Here is a 26,901-nt window from a genome sequence, read left to right as displayed (position 1 = left end):
ATTACAATACAAACAGGGAAAATAAGTTGCTCTTTTCCTTTTCTGCAGAATGCACAAGTACAGGTACTTCGACCACAAGCCTCTACTCTCTCACTTAGATCTGTATAATCAAGAAGCTATTTCATGTTTAACTCAGGGAAGAGGTGTTTGAGGAATCAACCAGCTGGGGGCCCAGTGGGGGGCCCGTGGGGTCTGTGGGGGGCTTCTGTGAACTGACTGTACTTGTGATCAGTCCTAACTAATAGCTCTCATACTCTAATACTCTCAGTCAGGGTACAGATACGTGAGTTGAAGCTGATTCTCTTTTGGGTTAAATAATGGGTGACTATTGTTTTACAGTTATACAAACATTTGTCAGGGTCTGAATTATTCTTTGAAGCAGAATTAGCTGATTGGTTCACTAAATTTCAAGAGAGCAGAAGGCAAAATGATGTGTTTTTGTGAGTGAAACCCAGTTAACCTTATGCAGTATATACTGTCCATAAAACACATCTGAGTGTAGAGAGAGACCACAACTGGCTGTGCTTTGCCGCCACTGCTTTGTTTCCATTTTCAACTAATTCACATGTGTATCACATATCCACACTCTCATTATTGGATTTATTTTTATTTTTCATTTTCCTTCCTCTCTCTGTATAAAACAATACAAAATGTGCAAATGTCTCATAACCATATGTTTATTGTTATGTCAGATGCTTTCTTCAATGAACATATTCAGCAAAGAAAACAATAATATGCTACTACTTGTGTTTGGCAGCTCATATCATCAATGTTCTGGTGCTATTTTGTGAAATAAATTTTAATTGGTGGGTTAGGGTTAGACACAGGCCGCATCTGCTAAAATTCGATGATATTCAGTTTGGACTAAACCCCGCAGTCACACAACCCTGCATCCATACAACCCCGTACTGGCCCGCCTTGGATGTAGAACAAAATGAAATATAAAAAGGAAGTGTTCGGTGTTCAGGTTTTCAGCCACTGGTCTGGCATAGCCTGTAGATCTGTGAAGTAAGAGAGAAATGGTTGCCATCTCTGCTAGAACAGATAGATCAGTGTGGCCCCTCAGAGTGTACATGATTTTCTCGAGTTTAAGAAAATACATTGTATCCTTCAGCCATTGCGAAATAGAGGGAGAGGTAAGGGATTTCCAATTGCAGGAGTAGGTGGCATCGAGCAAGCAGAGAGGTGAACATGACCATTACCTTTTGTGAAGTGTTAAATTGTCATGAGTCATATGGGGTGCCAAAGATGGCAATATGAGGGGAGGCTTGAACTTGCATTCCCAATATGGTAGACCATGTGTTGAAGTAACTGGACCAGTAGTTGAGGAGCCTGGGGCAGAGAAAAAACATGTGGCTTAGGTTACAGTGAGGCTTCAAACATCTATTACATTTGTCCTCTACGTCTGTATACATTTCGGCCAATCTGAATTTAGAAAAAAGGACCCTGTGTACGACCTTAAACTGAATGAGAGCGAGACAAGCACAGGACGAGACAGTATAAAGATTGCGTTTTACTTCGTCCCACCTGTCTATGTCTAGAAATTCAAGCTCAGTCTCCCAGGCAGCCACTGTTTTAGAATTAGATAGGTCCCTGAGGTCCAGAATGCAGCAATAGATCTCTGAGATGGTCCGTCTTAGTGGTGTCTTGACCGTTAGCAGGTCTTCCCACATGAGTTGAGGTGGAGGGGAAGGGAAGTTTTGGAAATTGCTGGAGGCAAAGTTTCTTATTTGGAAGTACTTAAATAATTGGTTAGCAGGTATTCTATATTGAGTTGACAGATTGGAGAAGCTGTTAAAACTGCCGCCCGAGTACAGGTCAAGGAAACATTGTATGCCTTTGTGGTGGCATGCTGAGAAGGAAGAGTCCAAGAATGAGGGGGTAACATGTGGTTGTTGCGGACTTGACCCAAGGTCATGTTTACGAATTTAAAGTGTTTCCTGAATTGGTACCAAATCATTAGAGTATTAAGAACAACAGGGTTTTTGGTGAACTGAGAGGTTCTTGGTTGGGAGAGAGGAGTAAATTAGGGCAGTGGCGGAGGAGGATGAGGAGCAGGATTGGGCATATTAGGAGTATTGTTAATTAAGTTACACTACTCGTGTTTGGCAGCTCATATTATCAGTTTGGTGATATTTCACAAACTGAATCAAAAAAAGGAAACTGTATGTAACTGTATGAAACCTTTTCATAATGAACAGGTATTATTATTTCATTTGAAAAAAATGAGCTTATTCTATCTTGTCATTCATTAGTGTAAACATTATTATTTTCTGTGTATTGTTACGTAGATTAAAGTGTTCATCAGACAAGTCCCTGTGTCACTGTGGACTCTCTGCTTCTGTTGGCCGCTGTGTGATTTGAGATTCTGGTCCTGCCTCCCTCCACCAGAGGGGCCGGCTCTCAGCTTCCTTTGTGTAATAGACACTTCCTCTTCCTATCTCCTGACCCTATAGGTTCACTGGGCAGTGGTCTGTATTGCCGGGAGCCCGGAAGTCCCCTAAATGCTCCAGTTTTAATTTTTTCCTGTGAGCAAGATACTGGGCTTCAAATCATTTGACCTGTACAGCCATTAGTATGATAGTTATTCTTCTTTGTACAAACAAACATTTTCTAGCTTACTAGGTTTTGTTTATAATTGTACAAATTAAGTTAAAGCTGTTTTTATAATTTTACAAATCTATAAACGGCACAGTCTTGAGTCTCCTGTTAATTGAAAAATAGTGACGCAAATACTTGCCGTGTGTGTGCTTCCGCGCGCGTGTGTGCTTGCGTGTATGTGAGAGCATGGGAGAGCGCTGCAGAGTTTCTGATATTTCAACAGTTGGAAGTAATTTCTCAAAGATGTGGGAAAAAGTCACCAGCAGTGATTAAACACTTAAACACTCTGCTCCGTAAAGCTCCAAAAAGCTCTGACCCTGCACAAGAGAGGTCAGCTTGGATGGTTTCAGTGGGAAAGGAAGCTGGAAGATTGATGAAGGAGAATCTGCTTGGAGTGGAGTTTCCTGCTTACTGATCCATCATCCTGAACCATATCAAAGCAGACATATCAAGGGCTGAGCCTGAATGTCTGTGACCTGTGAGGGAGCCATCTGCAATGGAGATGAACCTTTCCACTTTGTAAAAATGATACAGTGAAAAACTGTAAATGAAAGTGAAAGTCAACTGTAAGTGTAAATTCTTGCACAAAACAAAACCTTTGTATTGAAAGTAAAAATATGTTTACATGACAGTGTCTATAATCAGCAATACTGTTAGATTACTGTGTGTTTCGCAGTGAAACACAGTGAAACATTAAACAATGTGTGACAAATGAGTTCAAAGTAACATTTGGACATTTAGAATACAGAAGAAAGAAGGAAACACTTCTAGGTCTGTAAGTAGAGAGAGAATCTCCCAGCAAGCCTTGCAGCAACAAACTTAACGTTTCAGCAGTCATAATGTTTACTCTGCACGTTTGATGTTCATATTACTACGTTCTATTGTGTACCCGTATGTTTCTCCAGTGTTTTTAAGTTGTAGTTTTGTGTTACCATAGTTGTGTGTTATCATAGTTGTGTTACAACCCTGAATAAAATCGTATGTGTGATGTTTATCAGATAGATGATGATACATTGCTCTTATCTAGGGAATTCAATGGGATTGCTCAATTCTGGCAACCACAACTGACAATATATTACCAGAAATACTAGGATTTTATCTTCAGTGTGACTCTTCTTTGACAGAGTAGATGAATTTAGACGAAATCTCTCTCTACATTATTTCATTACACATTAAGTCTTCTGGTCAAACTGCTTCTTATTAGTCGAGACATTTGCAGAGTACATCAGACTCATCGAGTGCTGAAAAAGTAATTTTTGCAATTATAATTAAATACTTTTTTGCATGCCGCATATACATTTTTAAGCCCATCTCTAGCTTATAAAATAATTGCTTATTCTGGTATGTAAATATTGCCCATGAGAATAAAATCATGAGACGCATTGTCTTGTGATTTATTTCAAGACATAAGAAGCGGGAATGTGAGTATCCAATTAAGCTCACATTCCTCTGACAGGAGCTGCTGATATGTTTGTCTTATGTGCCTTCACTGTCTATCATTACATCGTGTTTTGCTTTTGTTTTGTTTTGTCCCCTCCTTGTATCCAGAAAGGAAACCAATCCCTGTGAGCAAAGTAAAGGGGGGTGTCGACCGTTTGGGCCCCTCTCTTCTCAACTGCCATTGGCTACCATGAAACCTGCATCAATTTAAAACCAGACACCACTTTCCGCCCTCCCTTCACACCAGGACAGCCCCCTAAAAAGATAGACAGGGAGGGACAGACGTGCGCCTGAGATAACCATAGCTGCACTTAGGATGCCTGCATACTCCACCAACATGAGGCTGAAGTTCCCGATTGTGGCCTTGACCTTGGAGATTATCACCATCATCCTCTTTGGTGCATTTGCGACCTATGATGATGGAAAAGATCACGGGCACGGACATTCCAATCCCAATGACACCCTGCACAGCACGGCGCCGGCGGAACCTATGACCCTCTACCCCAGTAAGTCCTCCTGAGGGAAGCTGCTAGATGCTGCAATGTTTGGGCCCAAGGTTCTTTTTTTATCTTACAAAGTTGTGCTGTTGCAGCTTTAAGCAAACTAAGGTTAAGGTTGACCCGAAAAGCAGAATTTACATGTTATGTCAATGTTGCATGAAATATTACAAATTGCTTGACGTGTTTCTTCGGGCTTTGTAGACTCAGTGACTTAGAAGCATTTTTTTCAAACCCAAAAGAATTGGTCAAAATTCTTTCTTTTTCTATGTTTTATTTTACTAGGAAGTGTTTTGTGATAAGAGCATTCAAGTAGCTCACACAGATAACCTATAACACACAAACAGAAAGTGAAAAGAATCCATAATTGTGCTTATTAACCCTAACAGGAACCCAAATGTATCAAGATGAAGTGGAAGTGTTTGTGTGTTTACATTAGAGCACCAAAATCAAGATAATTTCTATGAAAACTAAGCATTCTTTCGGTCTTACAGGTGCATTAATAGTCCACTTTTCACCAAATAACTAAACTGATGCAAAAAGTATCAGAAGAGTTTGGTGGCTGTTTCCATTCAGAGGAGGAGGCTGAGTGTCATAAGTGGATTCATGTGGTACAAATCCAATATAGTGTGTGAGTTAAGTCAAAGACATAGCGTAAGAGGAGCAGGGAGAGAGTCAGGACTCGTAAGGAGCCGCCCTTTGTGTGTCTAAGTGATTTATATAGTGGGACATAAACATGTCATCAGAGGTTGAAGCAGAAATATAATCACACACACACATATCAAATAGTTGATTGAATAATAAGATGAAGAACTAAAGAAGCTCTCAGAACTACATTTTCCTTTTTATCAGACAGACGCAGCCCTAAAATAAAACCCACATGTACCAGTAGTGACTCACATATTTACAGGTGTAGCACAGTGATGCCAGATACAGTTCAGATTTTGATGTGTAAGAACGCACAAGGGTTGCTATTGCCAAATTTCTGTGATTATGCTTCAAAGCATGAAATATAAGCACAGGGATTCAGAGCAGAAACAGCGTCAATCCAGAATTCAGCAAACATTAATTACATCAACTAATTCTAGAGTGATTAAATGCTGAAGATGTTTCTAATTAAGGCTCACACGAAAGAATCTCAACAATGAATTGAATTGCAGCACAGCTCTGTTGTGTTGGCAGTTTGTCTCTGCTTGGCAGCTCTTCATCACAGTGGTCCCACTGGGGGTTCACTTCCTTCGTAACCCACCCACTTATTTAGAAAATGATGCCTCACCTAACAACTGGGCGTGGTGCCAAACACTGTGGCAGCCTGCCAGCCTTGACTCTGCTCCACACTCCCCTGTAGCCAGGGTTTGGTCTTCTTCACCAAACTGAGATGGGAGGGAGGTCAAATGCCACCAATAGGCAAACGTGGCGCTAAAGTAATGAATGTTTTATAGAGCTGCATCCTTTTGTTACGAGCCCCAGCAGTTCTCAGGGTTTAACATGCTGATGATCTGTGCGGCTTTACACAACAAGACAAGAGGTCCACATGTGAATATAAACCAGGCGTGGAAAATCTGTTTGGATGAAACTGGAGGAAACAGAAATATTACAATTTTTCCAAACTTTTCTGTAAATATACAAGTACAAGAGTTTACATGCGACTGAATCCTCATCCTCTTGCATGTTTCTGTCCTCTTTGTTAGTGTTCCATTCAAAATTAAAACATTAAAATCAGAAACAACAATGAATCATGGTGAGTAAGCCATATCACCAATCATAATAATAATAACAATAAAAACATGCATCCTTCAAGTGAATGTGTCAGGGTGTGGTGCAGTGATTCAAGTATTTCTCTCCATTACGAACATGTGATGGTGTGTAACCCATAGACTCTTACTCATGATTGAGGAAATGAGGCCCATTGTTTCACACTTGATGTATTTTCCACATGAGCAGCCATCATATCCAAAGCAAATACACTAAATTACCACAAACATTAACAGCCTGATGTGTGTATGTCCCTACCGCTGTGAGTGCAGTTGAAAGACACACACACTGCTGTCTGTGCAGTCTAACTAATGAGACTAACAGATATGAGCATATTGAGCTTTAACCTTATTAGGATCAGCGTGTGACCAAGCAGCTAGAGCTTTTTCCCAGAATCCCATTCATGGTGTGATTGAATTGAGTTTCCAGGAAGCAAGTCACAGCAAAGAAAATAGCCCCTGTGTAAGCAAATACATAAGTCCAGTAAGCTGCCAATCAATATTTCAACTACAAAGTGAAAACAACAGAACTGTGATTGCTGTTGAGCATTTGAGCTGATTCTGTTTCATATCCACTTGTAGTTGAGAGTAAATCAGGGCACCTTCATCAAACCAGTCTTACATCTGCTCTCCCTCCTCTTTGTCCTCAGTGTTCCAGGATGTCCATGTAATGATCTTCATCGGCTTTGGCTTCCTGATGACCTTTCTGAAGAGATACGGCTTCAGCAGCGTGGGGGTCAACCTGCTCCTGGCTGCCTTCGGCCTGCAGTGGGGCCTCCTCATGCAAGGCTTCTGGCACTTGACTGATGGAAAAATCAAAATCAGCATCTTCAAGTATGTCAATGAGTCTTTTCATCATGTCCCCTGCTTCACATCACTGCCTTCTCTCCTTACTCTTTAGTCTTGTGTTCCTCCCTCTCCCAAAGGATAATCAATGCAGACTTCAGCACAGCCACAGTCCTGATCTCCTTTGGGGCAGTTCTGGGTAAAACCAGCCCTTTGCAGCTCCTCATCATGACTGTGCTGGAGATTGCCATCTTCTCCATCAATGAGCATCTGGTGGCCGAAGTCCTGCACGTGAGTTCACTGTGACAAGATATGACACGTGCAAGTCAGATATAAGGCTTGTTATAAGTCCTGCTGCAAGACTGAATAACAAAACACTGATACAAAGTCTTTGTCGCACTGTTTTCACAGGCTAATGATGTTGGAGCATCTATGATCATCCACGCCTTTGGAGCTTACTTTGGCCTGGCAGTGGCTCGGGTTCTGTACAGACCAGGTCTCAGAAACGGACACGAGAACAACGGATCTGTGTATCACTCTGATCTGTTCGCTATGATCGGTAAGACCAAACATTCAGAGGTAAAAAATGGATTTATCTGTCATTTTTACAATAAGTGCACTGACTTGTCCTTGTGAAGTTCATCACTGGCCTCCATTCATGTAAGAAGTATGCCACCTAGTGACTAAAAAAAACCATGCAGCACATATAGAGTTAAAGCTGGACTGACCTCATATGATGCCTCTTCCATAATAATCAATCCACTGATGTACAACTACAATGAAATCTTTAAACGTGTAAAGGACACGGGTTCATTAAAGTGCTGTTTCGTCCCGGCTTTTGTACTTTACAGGGACCGTCTTCCTCTGGATGTTCTGGCCCAGCTTTAACTCTGCCATCGCTGACCCCGGCATCACACAGCTCACTGCAGTGATCAACACTTACCTCTCCCTGGCTGCCTGTGTCATGTCTGCTTACGCCATCTCCAGCCTGGTGGAGCACAAAGGAAAGCTGGACATGGTCAGAGCTAAAACACTCATAGCCGAAAACCTCAACATCGGAAAATGTGAACCATGAATTCATCATTTAAATCTACATGTACTGCAGGTTCACATTCAAAATGCAACTTTGGCCGGTGGCGTTGCTGTGGGAACATGTGCTGATATGAACATTGGGCCATTTGGGGCGATGCTGATTGGATTAGTGGCTGGCATCGTCTCCACCCTGGGCTTCAAATACCTGACGGTGAGTTTAAAACCAAATCATGTCAAGAGCTCCATACACATGCTTAATAACTGTTGATAATCCATTCCACAGTATTCAAGTCATCACCAAGACAAAAGTAGTCTTTTATTTACAATGAGATACTGTTTCTCTCCTCTGCAGCCCATCCTGGCATCCAATCTGGGGATCCAGGATACCTGTGGAGTCCACAATCTGCACGGCATGCCTGGAATCCTGGGGGGGCTGGCTGGTATCGTGGCTGTGGCTTTGAACAAAAAAGAGGGGTAAGGAACATTTCACATACCATTATCCATAAATATATATACACAAAATGAGAATTTGCGTAATATTTGACACTTGTAAATGCGTGATTGTTACCTTTGTGTTTCTTCAGTGGTGACGCTGCCATGCAAGCTGCTGCTTTGGCTTCATCTCTTGGCTTTGCTTTGGTTGGAGGAGCTATCACAGGTGGGCACAGGTGGAAAATGAAACCACAAGTGACAACAAAGTTCATTTTTAAATTCTGTGAACAGACTCATGCTGGCTGATGAAATGAGGTGAAACATGAGTAGCAAAGCCCTGAGACTGACCTATTCATTTTCTTGTTCAAGGTATGATAATGAAGTTGCCATTCCTCGGCCAGCCGCCAGACCAGAACTGCTTTGATGACTCTATTTACTGGGAGGTAGGAAAGATCATTGGTATCTATCTACAGTATCTTTAGTGTCAAGGATCACAAGACACAGATGGAATTGCTCATTTGTAGTACTGGGATGTAAAACTGGGATCATTCGTTAGACATGTTTAACCTCCAAACAGATCTCACTGGCCTCCCTGTGAGTCTATGCTCGAAAGGTAAAACTGTCATTTAGATCACTCTTTTTGACTCAACATCATTTGTGTACCAGGTTCCTGAGGAGGAGGAGGAGAACGAGGAGAGCCTGGCTCATGGTGATCATTCCAAGAACAAGGCTGAAGCTTAAAGAACTGCTCACCATCAGCTGAGCAAGAGATGAAGACGCAAAAAATCCTTTATCTGCTGGCTGCGTCTCTGTGTGTGTGTGTGTGTGTGTGTGTGTGTGTGTGTGTGTGTGTGTGTGTGTGTGTGTGTTAAAACAAGTGGATTGTCTCTCCCCATTGGCAAAAATAGAGGCAAGTAGTCGCTTGTAAAACTGCCAATGATCAATGATATAAATGACCGTAAAGCTTTACTCATCTGGATCATAATCCTGGGGTCTCACTCTAATTTGCGACAAATACATTTTGCGTTACTATTTTTTTTTATCAAATTGCAAAGATTGCAAGTCTTATCTTTTCTTTTTTTTTCAAAAAATGTTTGCAATTTGAGGAATTTTAAAGCAAGAATACCTCATGGGTTTTGATATAGACTGAATTGTTTGATGAGCTGCTTACAGAGGGAATTGTTGATCATGGCAGAGAAAATACATCCACATCAGACCTCCTCTGCTCATACACACTAGTGCTATAATAAGCTTCTTCTTTATTTCATCTTAATATTAAGTGTAAATGCATGTTTTAGGCTACTAGTATAGTGCATATTTTCTTAATACGTTCTAATATGTTTCCAATCAATTGACATAAACAGACAGTATGTATCTGTGCGTAGACTCAGGCAGAGGCTGCTCAGGTTACCTCACTGGAGCCCATTCCAAACTGTGACGGTGATGGAGTCAGACACACACACACTTTCTATCTCAGGGCAGCTGGACAGTTTTTGTAGCTCACACTCTGAGCTGTGCATCTGGCTTTCACTGGGAAGGCTGGTGTTCATATTTGTCCGTATTATCTTTACATCCAGTGTATTCTTGTGTGTACATATAGTTTGTTTTTAGCTAAATTGACATGGTCGGTTCGATTAAAACCACGCAGTGTCAAACTGGAACAACTGGTACTGAATGTACTTCAGATATCACGAAAAGTATACAACGGGAACCTGTGTACTGATTTAAAAAAGTATTTGACATCTTTGACATATTTGCATATAATGTGAATACAAGCCTGTTGAGACCAAAGGTCAGCATTTGTTTGGAGCTCCCCTTTCTTTATTATCAGAGGATGAGTTCTTGTGGGGTCTGATTAGTGAGCCGTCACACCTGAGGCCTGTCTGGTCATCAGCGGGTTAGAGCACAGGTGTTTCTCTCCTAGTCCTTTAGAACTATTTAGTTTCATTGTGTTGGAGGTTTTGCTGTTTTTAATATTACAACAAATGAAGCACTGCAAGGCAAGATTAAACTGACGACACATAGAATTAATCAGTGATATTTCTGTTTTCAATTTGATGATCACAAAGCATTAACATTTTGTATTTTTATACAGTGAGCCTATGCTCTATGTTTGTATACTATACTTGTACTCATAATAAATATGTTTGTTATTGTTTTTTTACAATATCTCTGTAGACTTCTGTGGTTTTGTGACTCTTTTGTGTTCAAATTCATATTGAGTTGTTGCTGTTTCTTATTCTTCAGTACAGGTGTTTTGCTCTAAGTGAATGAATGCGTGTGGGCCCTGTGATAGACCTCTGGGATGGAATGTAGTTGCGACCCTTCAAAATGTTCAGCAGATACAGGAATAATTCTGAAGTTACCTACATTAAATATGATAATATTCACATGGACGGAGGAGAAACAATATTTAACCATGGTGCAAGTGAAATACTAAACAAAAAAGTAACACATCCTAAATCAATCAGATATTTTGACCTAAATGATGCATTGTTCCTATGCAACACATGTGATGACCTCAGGTTGACCTCACCTGTCAACTGTCTGCAGATACCAAATGGTAGAGCGCCCTCTAATGACAGGCTTCTGCACCCATTCATGTATGCAATTGAAGAGGGCAGATTCCCAAAGTATTTGCAGACAGCTAGTATTTGGTTTTACATAGTAGTTTTTTTTAAGTATGTATCACTTTATTACGTGTGTTAAAAAGATGGAAGGGATTGTTAAAGTAAACGTTTTAATACAAGTTAAAAAGATCGTTGGTGTGTGCGCGCGCACATATGTATTTATGTCAGCTTCCTCATTTACCAGCAGGGGCGCTCTAACGCCATCTCGATTCATTGTTCAGAACGTAAACTGAAAAAGTGCTCATCGTAAACTCTCGTTCCCCCCTTCAGTACTCGTAATTATGACGTGTGAAGTATTCACGAAATGTAATTTTTTTGAATATTCAACGGTGCATATACTCTTTAGGTTCATAAACTCATAATTCACTCGAATAGCGTAGAAAATAGTTTACCCACTGATAAATACAACTAATTTAGTTGTTCATGTGCATGCAGGTGGCAAATCGAAGTGTTCCTTTAAGGCCTCGCGGTTCTTTTAGCATAAATAAATGTACACAAACATCATGGATTACACTGATTTGTAATGTGTGATTTTACATATTTATTAAGACGTTAATACGACGTGAGGGCGCCACATTTCCGACAGTACATGAAGACAGCAGCAGCTGCCAGTGGTGCATCATGGGATACAAAATGTCTCCGATCTGTGCTAGCTGCGCTAGTACGAAATAACAGTTTATAAACATATGCTTGACCTTGTCTTCGTTGATATACTGTTACTTAACCTGTCGTAATAGTAAAAGTAATATTCACCCACATCCATGGTGAGTACAGAAGTCCAGTGAAACCAGCAGAACACGTTTAATGGATCAAAACATCTTGCGTTTGCTTAGCTAGCTTAGCAAATAGGAGACAGCTAATTTGTCAGTTAACGTGAGGCAGTTTTGTTCCTTTATCTGAACTGTGAGCCCTGCAAAGTCTCCTCTGTCAGCCTCTAACGTCACCGCAGCCTCAACGTGTCTACACTTCGTCATTTCATTGCATAACGGCTACGGTTTTTGTCTCCAGTCAGCGAAAGAGGGCAGAGAGAGGAGCGAGTCCAGCTCCAGGACAGAAGAGAGGAGGAGGTCTGGAAGCAGAGGTGAGCAGCTACACAGGCCTCAGAGCACACACAGACACACAAATACACACAGGCCTCAGAGCACAGACAGGTCTCAGAGCAGTGGGACACAATGCACACTCACTGAGAACACACACAGGTGGGAGACAGTCAGTGGAACTCTGAAACTTTTCTTGGAAAAGTAGTTCCTCCTGTTTCGATGATGATGACATCATGTGTGCGTCTGTGTGTGTCTGTCAGACCCTGGTACACACTGCAGGGTTTTAGTTAAGTTTTTTGTCTTTAGCACAGTGATGCCTTGTTTGTTCTCATGTTGCCGCTCTGACATGGAAGGGTTAAACTGAAATGTAGTGAAATGTTTTCATTTATTTATTTTTTACTGCATTTCATTTGATCACATTTTTGCACATTTTGAATGATTTGTTGTTACATGTCACACCAGCTCTTATGCTTCTTCCTTTCATTTATTCTAGTTTTCCTTTTAGTTTGACTTCCATGTATACATGGATACTTTTTGTTGTTTTTATTGAAGCAAACATTGGTCTGTGTTCTGGTAATCAGTCACTGGTCTGGCATAGCCTGTAGATCTGTGAAATAGGAGAGGAAAGGTTGCCATCTCTGATAGAATTTATCAGTGTGGTTCCTCATAGTGTATTTGATTTTCTCGAGTCTAAGAAAGTACATTGTATCCTTCAGCCATTGCGAGATAGAGGGAGGGGTGAGGGATTTCCAATGTAGGAGCAGGCGTCGTCTGGCAAGCAAAGAGGTCAACATGATTTCCTTTTGTGGGGTGTTATAATGGTGTAGGTCATACGCAGTACCAAAGATGGCAATATAAGGGGAGGGTTGAACTTGCATTCCCAATATGGTACACATGGTTACTTTAATGCAATACGTAACTGTGTTTGCTTTTCTGTTCCTCAGGACGGGAAAAAAAGAAGCGAAAACGCAGCCGTAGCAGATCTTCCTCCTCATCCTCCTCTTCCAGTTCATCGTCTTCGTCATCTTCATCCTCGCCATCTTCTTCTTCTTCTTCTTCCTCAGGTTCATCACGCTCATCCAGCCACAGTAGGAGTAGCTCGAGCAGCAGTGGTAAGTCTTCTTATCCAAGTGACGTCTCCATAATGACATCACATGATGTTATTGTGTTTTATAGATCATTTACTTGATGAGTGGATAAATAAATAAATAAAAACAGCCGTTAATCAACGAGGAGATGCTGCATTGTTTGCGACATGTTCTATCCACTGCTATGTTTCTCATTTTTCTCTCTCAGACTCTCGCAGCAAATCCAGAAAGCAATCTAAGAAAAGGAAAAAAGAGAAACAACCCAGAAAGGTCTTTTCCTCCTCCTGTCATTCATCACCGGTTTGAAATGTTTACTCTCATGACTGACTTTCAGAACATTCTTTCCTTTTTTTATTCTGGAACAGAAGGGGAAGAAAGAAAAGAAGCATAAACGTAAAAAGGAGAAGAAACTGAAAGGAGGAGATGAAAGCTCAGGACCTGTTCAGATCTCCAAGGTGATACCACACGTTCTCTATACACCTTGCCACACACACACACACTTGGTGACATGCATGCATATTTTGCCACGAGGTCTGGAGACGTATGTAGTTGTGGTGTGTGGACATAATGGCGTCATGTTAGTAAGAAACACGCTGGTGACCTTTGATCCCAGAGTTACCGTGTCGGTCTGTTGAAACACATTTATTTCCACCGCAGCCCCTTAATGTGACCTTGACGTGTTTTCCTCTGCTCTCAGTACTTGAAGGAGAGGAAGAAAGGAGGTAAATACAGCATGATCTCAGGGAAGAGGATCAAGATGAAGGTGAAGAAGTCAAAGAAAGACAAACAGGTATCTCACCTCAGTGCAGCTCAGAGAAAATGTTTCATTTTCAGTTTGGATGATTTCAGGATTTCCTTTGTTTCATGCAGACGATGCTTCTTTTTTTCTGCAGCGGGACAAAAATCGGGCTGAGCTCCTTGAGTTCCTCAACTCTACCTTTTGATGCTCCGAGGAGACTGGAAGATGTTCTCTGACTGGGACATGGCTGTCCCTGCTTCCAGGAGAATAAATGGTTTTTGGACATGAGCAGTTTGACATGGATGAGCAGTCTGCAGTGACAGAGGAGCGTCTGCTGCTGCTGCTGCTGCTGCTGCTGTTGCTGCTGCTGCAACAGGAACTGTCACTACGTGTTCATTGTCAACATGCGACTGTCCAGCTGAGATCTGATAGGCAAAACATTTAATATCATCTAAAATGTTACCTGTGGCCAATTTCTGCTGATTTTCCCACATTGTGTTTAAATCTCTATACCCTGACACATTATCAAGACAACCTCAGATGTTGGGACTTGCATTTCCATCTCCCATGATAAACACGCCTTAGATGAGATAAAGGTGAAACGTGTCTGCAGGTGAACTCTAAAGGTGTGTGATCACAATGACCCAATATGTTTTCCATTCATTTGTACCTGCTGACTGGGCGCTTCATGCTGCTCAGAGTGTATCTGTGTGGACGACGGTGTGTTGGGTTCAGCTGTGAAAAGCCACAGTTCAATTAGTGCACCTGTACCTTCACACTGACATGAGACTTGATTCTGCAGCGTGTTGGTCATTAAGAATTATTGGAAATTGAGGTCTAAAGTAAACACAGGATGAAGGAACCATGCCCCTCATACTGGAGAGCTGAGAGAGGAGGATGCTTCAGCCACATCCACACGTGTGTCGTTTAACAAGATGTTTCCTCTGAGAAGGCAAATCTAGATAGAGACATACTTTAGCGCCCGAGGTGTTGATGTTCTTTAATTACACTTTGTATCAAACTTGTGTAGTTGTGTAATGATGGTCTCAGTGTAGCTGGAGCACATCAGTTGTAGCAGATGTGTCCAATCAAGAAGTCTTTCCAGTGAAGAGGAGGGCCCGATGAAGGAGTTTCCTTACTCATGTGTCCTCCAGGAAGCCTCGCTCCCCGAGCCGAACCTCGCCCACCAACCTTCACTGCTCACTGTGTGTTTCAGCATCATTTTTATTAAGTTCAAGTACAAAATACAAACATTGCTATTCCCCCCAATATCAAACAATTTGATGCTTTATTTGTATGAATAAACCAGCTGTGAAATGTTGAATTTTGATATCTGGCTAATGCAAAATAAATGAGTAATAAATTGCTGTTACTTTGATGCGTCGTATTGAGAAATGTTTTGTTAGAGAGAGCAAGACTCACTCTGGATGATGAAGATTCATCTGGAGATCCTCACAGAGGATTCCCGTCATAGTCACTTCAGAACTATGACACTGACATTAGCAGAGCAGAGAACTTCCATCTGCTGCTGCCTGACAACTACACACACTCAGCTGGTTTAATGTCCTAACACTTAACAAAATCTGGTTTGATGTGTCAGAAGATGAGATCTGTCTTCACTTCAGTCTAACTTCACCTTCATCCTTCACTCTGACACATTAGACTGCTCTCCCTGTTTGCTGACACACCCACAATGCACACATTTACTACTTTATTCTGATAACATTTATAACTTTTCTCCACTTAGTCTGACTTAGTCTGAGTTACATTTTGAGATTGACAATCATTGCATCTATTCCCCAAATATTCTAGTTTATCTTCTAATCTTTCTTTTTTCTTTCTTATTTGACAGCGGCACTAATACTTTTTCATAATCATGATATGAATACGTCATCTGTTTAAAGGTTTCTATCAGTGATTCATCTTTGAAGAAATTGACAATAATATGGAGTCCAAGGAAAATGTATCTGGACTTCTTCTGTTCTTCAGTTCTGTTGCTGTTGTTCAGTTGCTTTAGGTTGACTTTCCTTGGATACCTGAGAACCTTCACAGACAATAATATGGAATTTTAATGGATCACTTGGATCGGCACCAGAATTGAACAGGTTCTTCATCCATTCTCCCCCCATCCCTTCATCAAACTAATTTCTGAACCCATTGAGTGATGCTGCTCTCCATGAGGGCGGCCCTCACTGAAGTGTCCTACCGTGGTTGCCTGGTGCACAGCAAATCAGACCACCTTGCTGCTGCTGGTTCCCTTGAGCCTAAAGTCCGGCATGCTCCACACCCTCTGCACCCTCTCCCCCTGCTCCAGCCCCCTCTCCACATCCTCTGACACAGTCTTCAGATCGCTCAAACCCGCTCCTTCAGCCACGGCAGAGGTCAGGCCCACAGTGCTTCCAAAGGGGTTGATTTTGATCCGTGACCTGAAGTTCATGAGGGACACGCTCATGGGCCGTTTGTTGTTCCACTGGTGGGCAAGCCGCTGGGCCTCCTGCTCCTCCTTCAGATGATCCAGAGTGTCCAGGAGCACAGAGCGGAACAGACCCGACACCTCCTGCACCTCGGGCTCGTTGGCCTGCGTGACCTCCCTGAACCTGAGCACACACAGAACAATAGGTTTGGAACATCACTTGCAATTTATCAAAGGAGGTTTTCCTAATTACCCAAAACAAACAAACTAATTTGAGTGCAAAGACGTCACACAGGAAGTCACTCCGAATATTTGTGTATACAAGCACAATCTAAATTACATTAGGGGCTATTTTACTCAATTTCTCAGTGCCCTTTACTCCCAGGATGAGGTTGTTAATCTGATTGGTGGATGTCTTGCTACCAACCCCTCCTCCTCCTCCTCCTTGTCCTAACGAGAGGAGATGCAGGCCTTAACGGACCTTTAAATAGAAGTCTGTTTGGGAATCATGTCCTGGTAAATACTCCCATTTGGCTAACGAGTCTCTGCTTTGACCACAGACACAGAATGAAGCTTACAGTCGGAGCAGGTATGATGTTTCCAACCAGCTCAGGGAAACAGACATATATTCAGTCTTTGCTATGTTGTAGTCAGTAGATTGTGCTGCAAATAAGGAAATGAAATATGCTTTATTAGAAATGTAAACCAGTACAAAACTGAACCTGCAATCACTGCTTCATACAAGAATTAACACTGCACTATGATTCAAGTATTAAATCTGGTATCTATTAAACAGTATTAAAGGTGTTCATGTGCTATTTTTGATTTGCACTTATCTTTACTGTGTAATATAGTTGGAGTATCTGTTGATGTAACACACATCAGCAGGTCCTGAGTGGCTCTGAAAGTTTCTTCTGCAACATCATATAAACATCGAACACCTTTTAAATGATCTGACCTGACTAAGCTTCGCCATTAGAACAGAACCAAACAGGCTTGATGGCAGCCTGTTTCACTCAATGGGCACAGCTACTAAATATACACATATACATAACCCTTAGACATGCCTTTACTTCTGTTACATGTTACACATAACACCTGGTCAGACTCTGGATGTCACTGTATGAGTTTAGACACTGTACTGAAATAATCACAGTTTTATGATAATATATGCAGTCTAATGTATATATATATATAATTTCCTTCTCTATTGGTTTCTTTCTTATTTTTTCTTCTATTATCAGGTCAGACTTCAGTCAGATGAAGGAGCACGTGAGACTAAACTGAGACTTTGTGACATTCTTGCCCAGATGTTATTGTGACACAGTGTTGCTCATCATTCACTCATGATGCACTAGTCGACACACACACACACACACACACACACACACACACACACACAAAAGTAGTTGGCAATAACATAAGGAAACAGAGAAGTATAAGAACTGTAGACTGAATGCAGAGATGAGCACTTTACATTGTCAACAATCACTTATTGGCTTTAATGAGTTAGTCAGAAGCATGGAGGACAATTACAACCAAGCAGCTTTATAAATCAGCTGGAGTATGATAATCTACAAACCCCAACTCCAATGAAGTTGGGACATTGTGTAAAACGTCAATAAAAACAGAATTACATGATTTGCAAATCCTTTTCAACCTATATTCAGTTGAATACACTACAAAGAGGAGGTATTTAATGTTCAAACTGATAAACTGTATTGTTTTTTAGCAAATATTCACTCATTTTGAATTTGAAGCCTGCAACACGTTCCAAAAAACCTGGGACAGGGGCAACAAAAGACTGGGAAAGCTGAGGAATGCTCAAAAAACACCTGTTGAGAACATTCCACAGGTGAACAGGTTAATTGGAAACAGGTGAGTGTCATGATTGGGTATAAAAGGAGCGTCCCCGAAAGGCTCAGTCGTTCACAAGCAAGGATGGGGCGAGGGTTACCACTTTGTGACCACCATTGTCAGTTAACACAGCTCGTCGCTACATCTACAAGTGCAAGTTAAAACTCTGCCATGCAAAGCGAAAGCCATATTTCAACAACACCCAGAAACGCTGCCGCCAGAAATGGGCCCTGAGCTCATCTGAGATGGACTGACGCAAAGTGGAAAAGTGTGCTGTGGTCAGACGAGTCCACATTTCAAATTGTTTTTGGAAATCATGGACGTCGTGTCCTCCGGACCAAAGAGGAAAAGGACCATCCGGATTGTTATCAGCGCAAAGTTCAAAAGCCAGCATCTGTGATGGTATGGGGGTGTGTTAGTGCCCATGGCATGGGTAACTTGCACATCTGTGAAGGCACCATTGATTCTGAAAGGTACATACAGGTTTTGGAGCAACATATGCTGCCATCCAGGCAACGTCTTTTTCAGTGACATCCCTGCTTATTTCAGCAAGACAATGCCAAGCCACATTCTGCACGTGTTACAACAGCGTGGCTTCGTAGTGAAAGAGTGCGGGTACTAGACTGGCCTGCCTGCAGTCCAGACCTGTCTCCCAATGAAAATGTGTGGCGCATGATGAAGCGCAAAATACGATAACGGAGACCCCAGACTGTTGAGCAACTGAAGTTGTACATCAAGCAAGAATGGGAAAGAATTCCACCTACACAGCTTCAACAATTAGTGTCCTAAAACATGCCCCTGTCCCAGGTTTTTGGAACGTGTTGCAGGCATCAAATTCAAAAAGAGTGAATATTTGTAAAAAAACAATACAGTTTATAAGTTTGAACATTGAATATCTTATCTTTGTAGTGTATTCAACTGACTATAGGTTGAAAAGGATTTGCAAATCATTGTATTCTGTTTTTATCCAACTTCTTTGGAATTGGGGTTTGTGTGTGTGTATATATATATATATTACATTACAGTCATTTAGCAGACGCTTTTACCCAAAGCGACTTCCAATGAGTGCGTTCAACATAGGTAGGCAAAAGAACTTCAGGTCACAAGAAATCGTAAGTGCGAGCACACACACACACACACACACACACACACACAAAAAAAACAATACAGTTTATAAGTTTGAACATTGAACATCTTCCCTTTGTAGTGTATTCAACTGAATATAGGTTGAAAAGGATTTGCAAAACATTGTATTCTGTTTTTATTGACGTTTTACACAACGTCCCGACTTCATTGGAATTGGGGTTTGTATATGCAATAAGTAATAAGAGTCTGATCTAACAGTGTATAGATAGAGGCTCAGCTACAGTTCACACACAATCACACACCCACGACTTCTACCAATGCTGAGTTCATTAAAACCACATAAATGTTCTCTTAGCTTTTAGCACCTCACTATTGACTCGTACTAACACCTTCATCTAAAAGTGTCAAACTCTAACGAGACACCTGTGACCGCAGCAGCTTCAGCTTTGTGTGAACAGATGCTCCAAGCAGATCAGCACATAGAGATTAGGGGCCTTAGCCATGACACACACTGACTGAGGGCTGAGACTCTGTAATGTATCTCAAAATTAACACGTGTGTAATGAAACACAGAGGTCAGATGGGTCCGATATGGATGTTTAAAGGGGACATGTTGTGCTTTTTGTCATTCTCTCTGATTTTACAGTGTATTATAGTGTGAGTTTGTTCCTCATTCATGTCAGAATGTGAGGATAACATCTGGAGTCTTACACTGACCTGAAAGCTTCCTGTTTGTTTGGTCCTCTACCTCTGTGACATGTTTATCTAAACATATAACACATTTTAATGTACCTGCCTGAACACCTAGTTAGACACAGAATCACACACTGGCCAGTTTGACAGCAGGTTGGTGTGTGTCAGCTCTGGCCAATCAGCACAAAGCTATTTGGGAGGGGCCTTAACAAAAGCTAGCCAAAAAACGGAGTGTTTTCACTCAGTGTGCATAGCAGTGTATATACCCAGTTGAGTCTATGAACACGTGGGAAAAATCCTCTTTCCGTGACTCATGATAACTAGCAGTCGTGGGAGGAGCAAGGTGCAGCACCAGGAGACAACGACAGGAACATGAAGCCACGTGTGTGGTCATGTTTATTATTAGTTATTTATTATTATTTCACTTTATTTATTTATTTTTATTTTATTTTTATATTGTTGTTGGTGTGCTTCTCTCTCTCTCTCTCTCTCTCTCTCTGTCTCTGTCTCTCTCTCTCTCTCTCTCTCTGTCACTCTCAACCCAACCGGTCAAGGCTGGTTTCTTCCTGTTAAAGGGGAGTTTTTCCTTGCTGCTGTTGCCAAGTGCTGCTCATGGGCTTCTTTAAGTACTCTGTATGTAAAGTACCTTGAGATAACGTTTGTTGTAATTCGGTGCTATATAGATAAAGTTGATTTGAATTGAATTGAATTTGACCAGCAGGAGGCTCTTGTGCCCAGAAGTTGGGACGTAAGGGCAGTGGCTCAGTGGGTAGTGCTTCCGCTTGGGAACCAGACGGTCGCTGGTTCGAGCCCCTGCCGAGGTGTCCCTGAGCAAGGCACCGAACCCTCAATTGCTCCCCCCTCTGCGAAGGGTGGTAATGTAATGTAAGTCGCTTTGGATAAAAGCGTCTGCCAAATGATCGTAATGTAATGTAATGTAAGGGCTTAGTGTTTCGTAGAGGTGAATTGATTTCATTTTATGAAGTGAAACAAAGTAGAGTTTAAATCCCCACGTTGTAATTTGTGTATGGAGCCATCTGCTTACTTGAGGATGACGAGGCCACAGCAGGAAGGGGGGACCTTGGAGCACAGGTCCTCCAGGCCCAGACGCTCCCCTGTGCTGATGCTGTAGGAGGTTCTCGGCGTGCTGGCCAGCCAGCTGTAGTCCACCCCGGTCCTGAGGCGTCTGTACTCGTTCTCTCGTTCTCTCTGCTGCCTCTCCACATCCTTCACCTTCCAGCTCAACTCCAGCATCAGCGTGTCTGTGACCATGGCAGCCGGGTGGCGTCGGGGGCTGCGGTAGTAAGGATCATTCCAGCTGAACCAGGAGGCCATGTTGTGTTCTCCTTCACCTGCTCTGCTCAAGGGAGGCATCACATCCAATCACTGACTGTTAACTAATTACAGAACATAATGGAACTCTGGTCTGTTATTTTTAGAGCTATTGCCCATGATGTCATCATGATTTGTCAGTCATGTACAAAAACCGAAATCTTTGTCTTTATTCTATGTGAGCGATCTTAGACATAATAACAATGATATACTGAATCAACTGGAAATTAATAGCCAACAGTATTTAATAAGTAAACTATCATAGAAAAATTCCAAACTGTTGTTCCTATAAGATTTATTGATCATGTCCCAAGCTTGAGAAAAATAGATAAAAAATAAAACTAAATCCTCAACATTTGCATTGCAGCTTTTCTCTGTTTACATTAAAATGAACAAAGAATTCACCAAATGATTCATCTAAACATGCAAATAATCACTGTTTGCTGCTTGAACCTGATGAATGAGGAGGGGGGGGGGGGGGGTGCTTTTGTTCTCCAGGTGTTCAGATGCATGAATCATTATCACCTGATCATTACTGCTTTGTTCTCCTGGGGTTTGATGATTTTGATGAGTTTTCTCTGTAAGCGCTTTCTGTTTTGGAAATGGAGATTAAACACTCTATAACTTTATTTTGGATGTCCTGTATATATTTATCATTTTTTGATCTGTATTTATTTATTTAATTTTGCTGGTCTTACTTTGTCCCCTGCATTGTTTTGATCAGCGCAGTGTTGATGTGAGGGATGGTTTTGGTGCTGCACAACAAATGTCACATTTACACCAACAGGTACAATATCGACCACTCACACACACACACACACACACCAAACACACACACACACACACACACACACACACACACACACACACACACACACATACACACACAGGGAGAGCAAACGCCACACATAAAGGCCCCAGTTTGAACCAGTAAGATGACAGAAATGTCCAAACAATAAACAAGCACATGTGATCTCATATGTTCAGACCTGTTTGTTTTCTGTTAATACATGGAAGTGAATCTGCTCCAGGACGTATCTGCCACAGCGACTCTCATTGACACTTACATCAGAATTTGCTTGACGCTTGGATTCACATTTCCACATTTTCCAACATCCCAGAGCGCTACTCCTCCTTCATCTTAAGAGGACCTTGGAATCCGCTACAAAGCGATACATTATATGATAAGAATTGTATAATCATTTATTTCCATTGAGTCATTTAGTTCCAGAAGCTGAAGCGTGTTTTGCACATGCAGCTTGTTTCAGGCCTGAGCAGCTTAGACAACATGCTGTTAAACTAATCACAGGATACACACAAACACACACTGAAGCATGTGATTCCATGGATTTATTGTATTTACATCTGATGTCATTCTGATGTGTTTCTCCAATGAAGATATTTTCCCCACTGTTCAATTTTCCAATAATTCCGCCTTCCTACCTGCTGCTTCTACCTGTGTCCCATATTTTGATGTTTGGAAACATCACTGACTGATCAGCAACCCGAATCAGCTGCTGAACAAAAAGAGAAAATAAACCTTTTCTTACCTTTCAGGAAGTTTTTCTTGGTCTTCACAAGAATAAAATCAGTGAAAAACGAACGTGTTCAGAAACCAGACAGATGAAGAATGGAACGAAAAGAAAGGCTGAATGGAAAAGAGACGGAGAGAGAGGGGGAGAGAGAGAGAGAGAGAGAGAGAGAGAGAGAGAGAGGGAGAGAGAGAGAGAGAGCGAGAGAGCGAGAGAGCGAGAGAGAGAGAGAGAGAGAGAGAGAGAAGAAATCGGTCCTCTATGAATAGTCTTCCTCTCATACAGTGTTAACTCCACCTCCCTCCCTCTTATTCTCTCTCTTTCTCTTTCTCTCTCTCTCTCTCTCTCTTTCTCTCTCTCTCTCTCTCTCTCTCTCTCTCTCAGCCCCAGGAGCATCTGACCTGTCTTTACTTGTTTGCCGCAGGTCGGGGGCACCACTATCTCCAGTGGGAGCCATTGGATCATGGCCCCTGATGAAGTGCTTATGTAGCGTTTTACGATTTGCCGTTGCCATAGTGACGCTCCCTAAGCCTATTTGTCTGCACTAAGCTCCATCAGCTGAAAGGGAGGTGGAGGACGATGAAGAGGCAGATAAAGAAGGCGTAGTGGATGGAAAGAGAGATAAATCAAAGCGAGAGATAGCAGAGATCAAAGCGATGTAGCGATAGGAGAGGAGAGGATGCTGCTCGGAGGAGAAGTTGGAAGAGTGTGTGATCACCATGACGGCAGCTTGGTTAGGAGAGGAGCAACATCTGTGAGAGGGCGGCCTGTGTAAATGAGCCCCCACACGGTTAATGATTCCTGCATGAATTATATTTTGTGTGTCTGTGTGCATGCGTGCGTGCGTGCGTGCGTGCGTGCGTGCGTACGGCGTGCGTGCGTGCGTGCGTGCGTGCGTGCGTGCGTGCGTGCGTGCGTGCGTGCGTGCGTGCGTGCGTGCGTGCGTGCGTGCGTGCGTGCGTTTGGAAGGGGGATTCTGAGATTCAGAGTGAGAGGACACTCCACATTCGCTGTGTGTAGGTGGATGTAAAGGTTTGTTAGTTAAGTGTGTGTGTAGGTGTAAGCTTACCCAGCTAACCTCACATCATCGTCATTGTCTTCCTCCTCCGCCTCAGTGAGATACTACTATAATAAATACTGTACATGTGTTTAGTTGTTGTTTACATGATATAGTGATGTGTGTAGTATAATATGTAGTATATGTGAAGTGATGTATATGTATTCATAATGCTTTTAAAGTGGATGACACGTTTGTTGAAAATAAATAGTTACTAAAATCAAGAATTCATTTTTTTATTTCAATCATATTGCAGTATATGGTGAACTTATTTCACAGGAATTATCTGAGGATTTTCATGATGTTTAGTTTGTAGAAAATGTCTTCTTGTTTTGAATTATTATTATATAACTGTATTATTTTTATTTTGCAGAACTATTTTATGTTTTTTGTTAAAAGGGAGGGGACTCCATTGTTCTGATCTGACACCTGCACGGATCGTCAGTATAAATGAATTGGCAGCGTCCATTCACATTGACTTATCAGGCGCCTTTTGTATTGTCGGATCAGCATCATCTTTCGTATTTTACATATTTTTTACATATATTATATATTTACTTGCACACGGCCCCTAACTAAATCAAGACAGAGCCTGTTCCTGCCTCAGCCTGAGGGATTGTGTGAGATTGACTTCCTAATCATGTCTAAGGACAACTAAACAAAAACTGATGACTTGATTGTTTTCTTTATTGAATAAAGATAATTTAAACTAGATTGTCTTTGAAGTCAGTTCATTTGTGGTCTCAGTCTCTTAAAACAGGACGATAATAAACAGCTGATGGGTCAGTGCTCACTGTTTTCAATGTTTATCTTTCCCAACTTGGCTTTGTAGGTTTGATCCCAGTTTTCTGAGGTCATGGTTCATGGTTCCTGCTGACATTAATTCATTTCAGAATTTTGAAGCTGATATAACTGTAGAATTCATCTCAGGTTGTGATGGTTCCTGGGGACTTTTTCCAGCCTTTCTGCATTTTCAAGCATAGTGAGTACTCATCATTAAGTTTATTCTGATCTGAATTATCTCATGATATAGTATGATGCTTGGTGAGATTGTTTATTGTAGAAGAGTAATTTCCTCAAACTTTCTTTTCATCAAAGATTTATTTCTTCACTGCCCTCCCATAAATCAATTTAAATAATTTGCAAAAATAAAAAAACTGACAGCTGGGGAGGAACTGTGAATCTTGTCAGAGGTCTGTTCTTTGACAGGTTCCTTTTTGCCACTCCACCACTAGGGGGCAGATGTTCACAATTCAATGACTGAACGGTTTCTATAAGCAGTATAAGAAGTTAACGGTAAATATAAGTGTATGTTTTGTCATGTTCTTTGTGGTGAAGGTATCCAGCCTTTGGACTGTTTGCGCTGTTTTACTCAAGTAGCTCATGTGGAGGTGAAACCTGGTCATCTGTGACCGGATTTACAAGTTGTAAACTGCAAGTTTTGGGGATTCAGTTGAGTGACAAATCATCCACTTTGTGACTCGGGTCCAAGTCATCCAAGTGAAGTGGCTTGAGTCCACAGTCCTGATATGAACAGAGTTCTGTCTGAGGGCGTAGAAGCTTTGTTATGAGCACACATACTTCACATTCTTGAGATAAAGCCCCAAAACTGAACAAACAAACAACATGCCACAGCTCCTGAAGAAATATTGATGTTCATCCACTGACTGAAGTTCTTTTGTAAACTTAAGTCATGAAAGTCCAGCAGCACCTGGAGCTTAGAGAACTTAGTTTAGAGCACAGACAGCTGCTGTACATTAAAAGGACAGTGTCTTTAGCCTCCTCATTGAGGAGAGAAGTGAGTGTTGAATGTGAGCTTTGTTTTGTTCTTGTTCACACTGAGCTCCTGTATGCTCACATCTGTCCGTTTTTGTGCACTCGCTTCTCAAGTGAACTGGGCCAGAGTCACATGATGAGCTTAGCACAAGACTCTGATTCTCACTCTGAGTCATCAAGTGCAAAGAGTGACCTTAAAGGTCAAATTGACTGTAAGCAGAATACACTCTCTATGTGTTATGCAAGTCAAGTTATTCATCCTCACCATTCTGGTCTTTTTCTCTATTATTATTTTAGGAAGATTCCACCATTTATTGCTCTTGGGGATTGGGGAGCTCTGAACTATGACAGGGCAAGTTTAAAGTGTTGAGGGTAAAGACAAAATTATTTGAGGAAAATAAGCAGAATAATGAATAAAAATTATGAATAATGTGGTAATATTTTGTGAAGACAGAGTGACTTGAGGCCATATGAGTCACCTGTGTGTGAAACTCCAACATTGTGAGGCTCTCCTGCAATTTGACTTTAGAATTTGCTTCTCAAATAAGGGAACACTTGGCAACCAAACTATTAGTCGTGTTAAGTCACTAAAACCATGCGTGTGGGAACACGGCAGTGTTATTTGAATTCTCTGTATATTTGGACTTAATTCACAAAAATGTTATTTTTCCAACATTGGCTTTTGTGCGTCACTTTTTATTGCATCTGATTTTCTGATTTTTGATTGATGAAATAAATGTTATAGATGATGATGAAATCATTATGAATCCTCATGTGAAAAGCAACGTTCTTCCATCTGGTTAATGTTTGACTGTCTGTCTTCCAAACTGTCAGACTTTGATTACACAGTGGAGGTTTGAGCAGCAATTATTAATTTCTGGCTGATAACCTGAGTGCTTACAGTTGCTGAACGTAAGAAAAGGAGATCAGCACCAAACACTTACTCTTGTGCAATCTGCATTCAGTAAAGATAAAAGCATTTTACCTGTACATGGAGGAACATAACAGCCACTATCAGCCTGTCCACACTCTGCAAACACCCCACAGCTGATCTCATCTAAACAGGACCTGAGTTAAATATTGATTGTATCAGTACATTGTGGTTGATCATCTCCA

General features: G+C 41.5%; 3 protein-coding genes across 3 annotated transcripts; 2 read left to right on the top strand and 1 right to left on the bottom strand.

Annotated features, from left to right (window-relative positions):
- The first annotated feature begins 4,277 nt into the window (after positions 1–4,277).
- Positions 4,278–10,719, top strand: rhag (Rh associated glycoprotein). Its single transcript, XM_076168002.1, has 10 exons — positions 4,278–4,547; positions 6,943–7,126; positions 7,219–7,369; positions 7,490–7,637; positions 7,930–8,096; positions 8,184–8,321; positions 8,463–8,584; positions 8,695–8,768; positions 8,912–8,985; positions 9,209–10,719. The coding sequence occupies exons 1-10, from the start codon at positions 4,358–4,360 to the stop codon at positions 9,281–9,283; spliced, it is 1,323 nt and encodes a 440-aa protein (XP_076024117.1). The 5' UTR covers positions 4,278–4,357; the 3' UTR covers positions 9,284–10,719.
- Positions 10,720–11,761: 1,042 nt separating this feature from the next.
- On the top strand, positions 11,762–15,417 carry LOC143014207 (uncharacterized). Its single transcript, XM_076168004.1, has 7 exons — positions 11,762–11,936; positions 12,181–12,253; positions 13,157–13,324; positions 13,509–13,570; positions 13,666–13,755; positions 13,998–14,090; positions 14,194–15,417. The coding sequence occupies exons 1-7, from the start codon at positions 11,934–11,936 to the stop codon at positions 14,242–14,244; spliced, it is 540 nt and encodes a 179-aa protein (XP_076024119.1). The 5' UTR covers positions 11,762–11,933; the 3' UTR covers positions 14,245–15,417.
- A 98-nt stretch (positions 15,418–15,515) lies between these two features.
- On the bottom strand, positions 15,516–23,171 carry rd3 (retinal degeneration 3, GUCY2D regulator). Its single transcript, XM_076168003.1, has 3 exons — positions 22,971–23,171; positions 21,134–21,445; positions 15,516–16,636 (listed from the first exon to the last, which is right to left on the bottom strand). Exons 2-3 carry the CDS (start codon positions 21,421–21,423, stop codon positions 16,270–16,272), a joined length of 657 nt encoding a protein of 218 aa, XP_076024118.1. The 5' UTR covers positions 21,424–21,445; positions 22,971–23,171; the 3' UTR covers positions 15,516–16,269.
- Between the last annotated feature and the right edge of the window lie 3,730 nt (positions 23,172–26,901).

This window comes from Genypterus blacodes, unplaced genomic scaffold (assembly GCF_046128005.1).
Source record: "Genypterus blacodes isolate CSIRO-AG114 ecotype Tasmania unplaced genomic scaffold, CSIRO-AGI_Gbla_v1 ptg000185l_1, whole genome shotgun sequence".
Taxonomy (NCBI): Eukaryota; Metazoa; Chordata; class Actinopteri; order Ophidiiformes; family Ophidiidae; genus Genypterus; species Genypterus blacodes.
Note: the sequence above shows the minus strand (reverse complement) of the source record. Positions and strands in the feature narration are given on the sequence as shown.

Excerpts from the sequence above, each read along its gene's own strand:
- rhag (XM_076168002.1), top strand. The coding sequence starts at position 4,358 with ATGCCTGCATACTCCACCAACATGAGGCTGAAGTTCCCGATTGTGGCC. Across the intron at positions 7,638-7,929 it reads TGATCTGTTCGCTATGATCG|GGACCGTCTTCCTCTGGATG; the intron begins GTAAGACCAAAC and ends TGTACTTTACAG. Across the intron at positions 8,986-9,208 it reads ATGACTCTATTTACTGGGAG|GTTCCTGAGGAGGAGGAGGA; the intron begins GTAGGAAAGATC and ends TTTGTGTACCAG.
- LOC143014207 (XM_076168004.1), top strand. Across the intron at positions 12,254-13,156 it reads GAGGAGGTCTGGAAGCAGAG|GACGGGAAAAAAAGAAGCGA; the intron begins GTGAGCAGCTAC and ends TCTGTTCCTCAG. Across the intron at positions 13,325-13,508 it reads GAGTAGCTCGAGCAGCAGTG|ACTCTCGCAGCAAATCCAGA; the intron begins GTAAGTCTTCTT and ends TTTCTCTCTCAG.
- rd3 (XM_076168003.1), bottom strand. The coding sequence starts at position 21,423 with ATGGCCTCCTGGTTCAGCTGGAATGATCCTTACTACCGCAGCCCCCGA. Across the intron at positions 16,637-21,133 it reads TGTGGCCTCGTCATCCTCAA|GTTCAGGGAGGTCACGCAGG; the intron begins GTAAGCAGATGG and ends GTGTGTGCTCAG.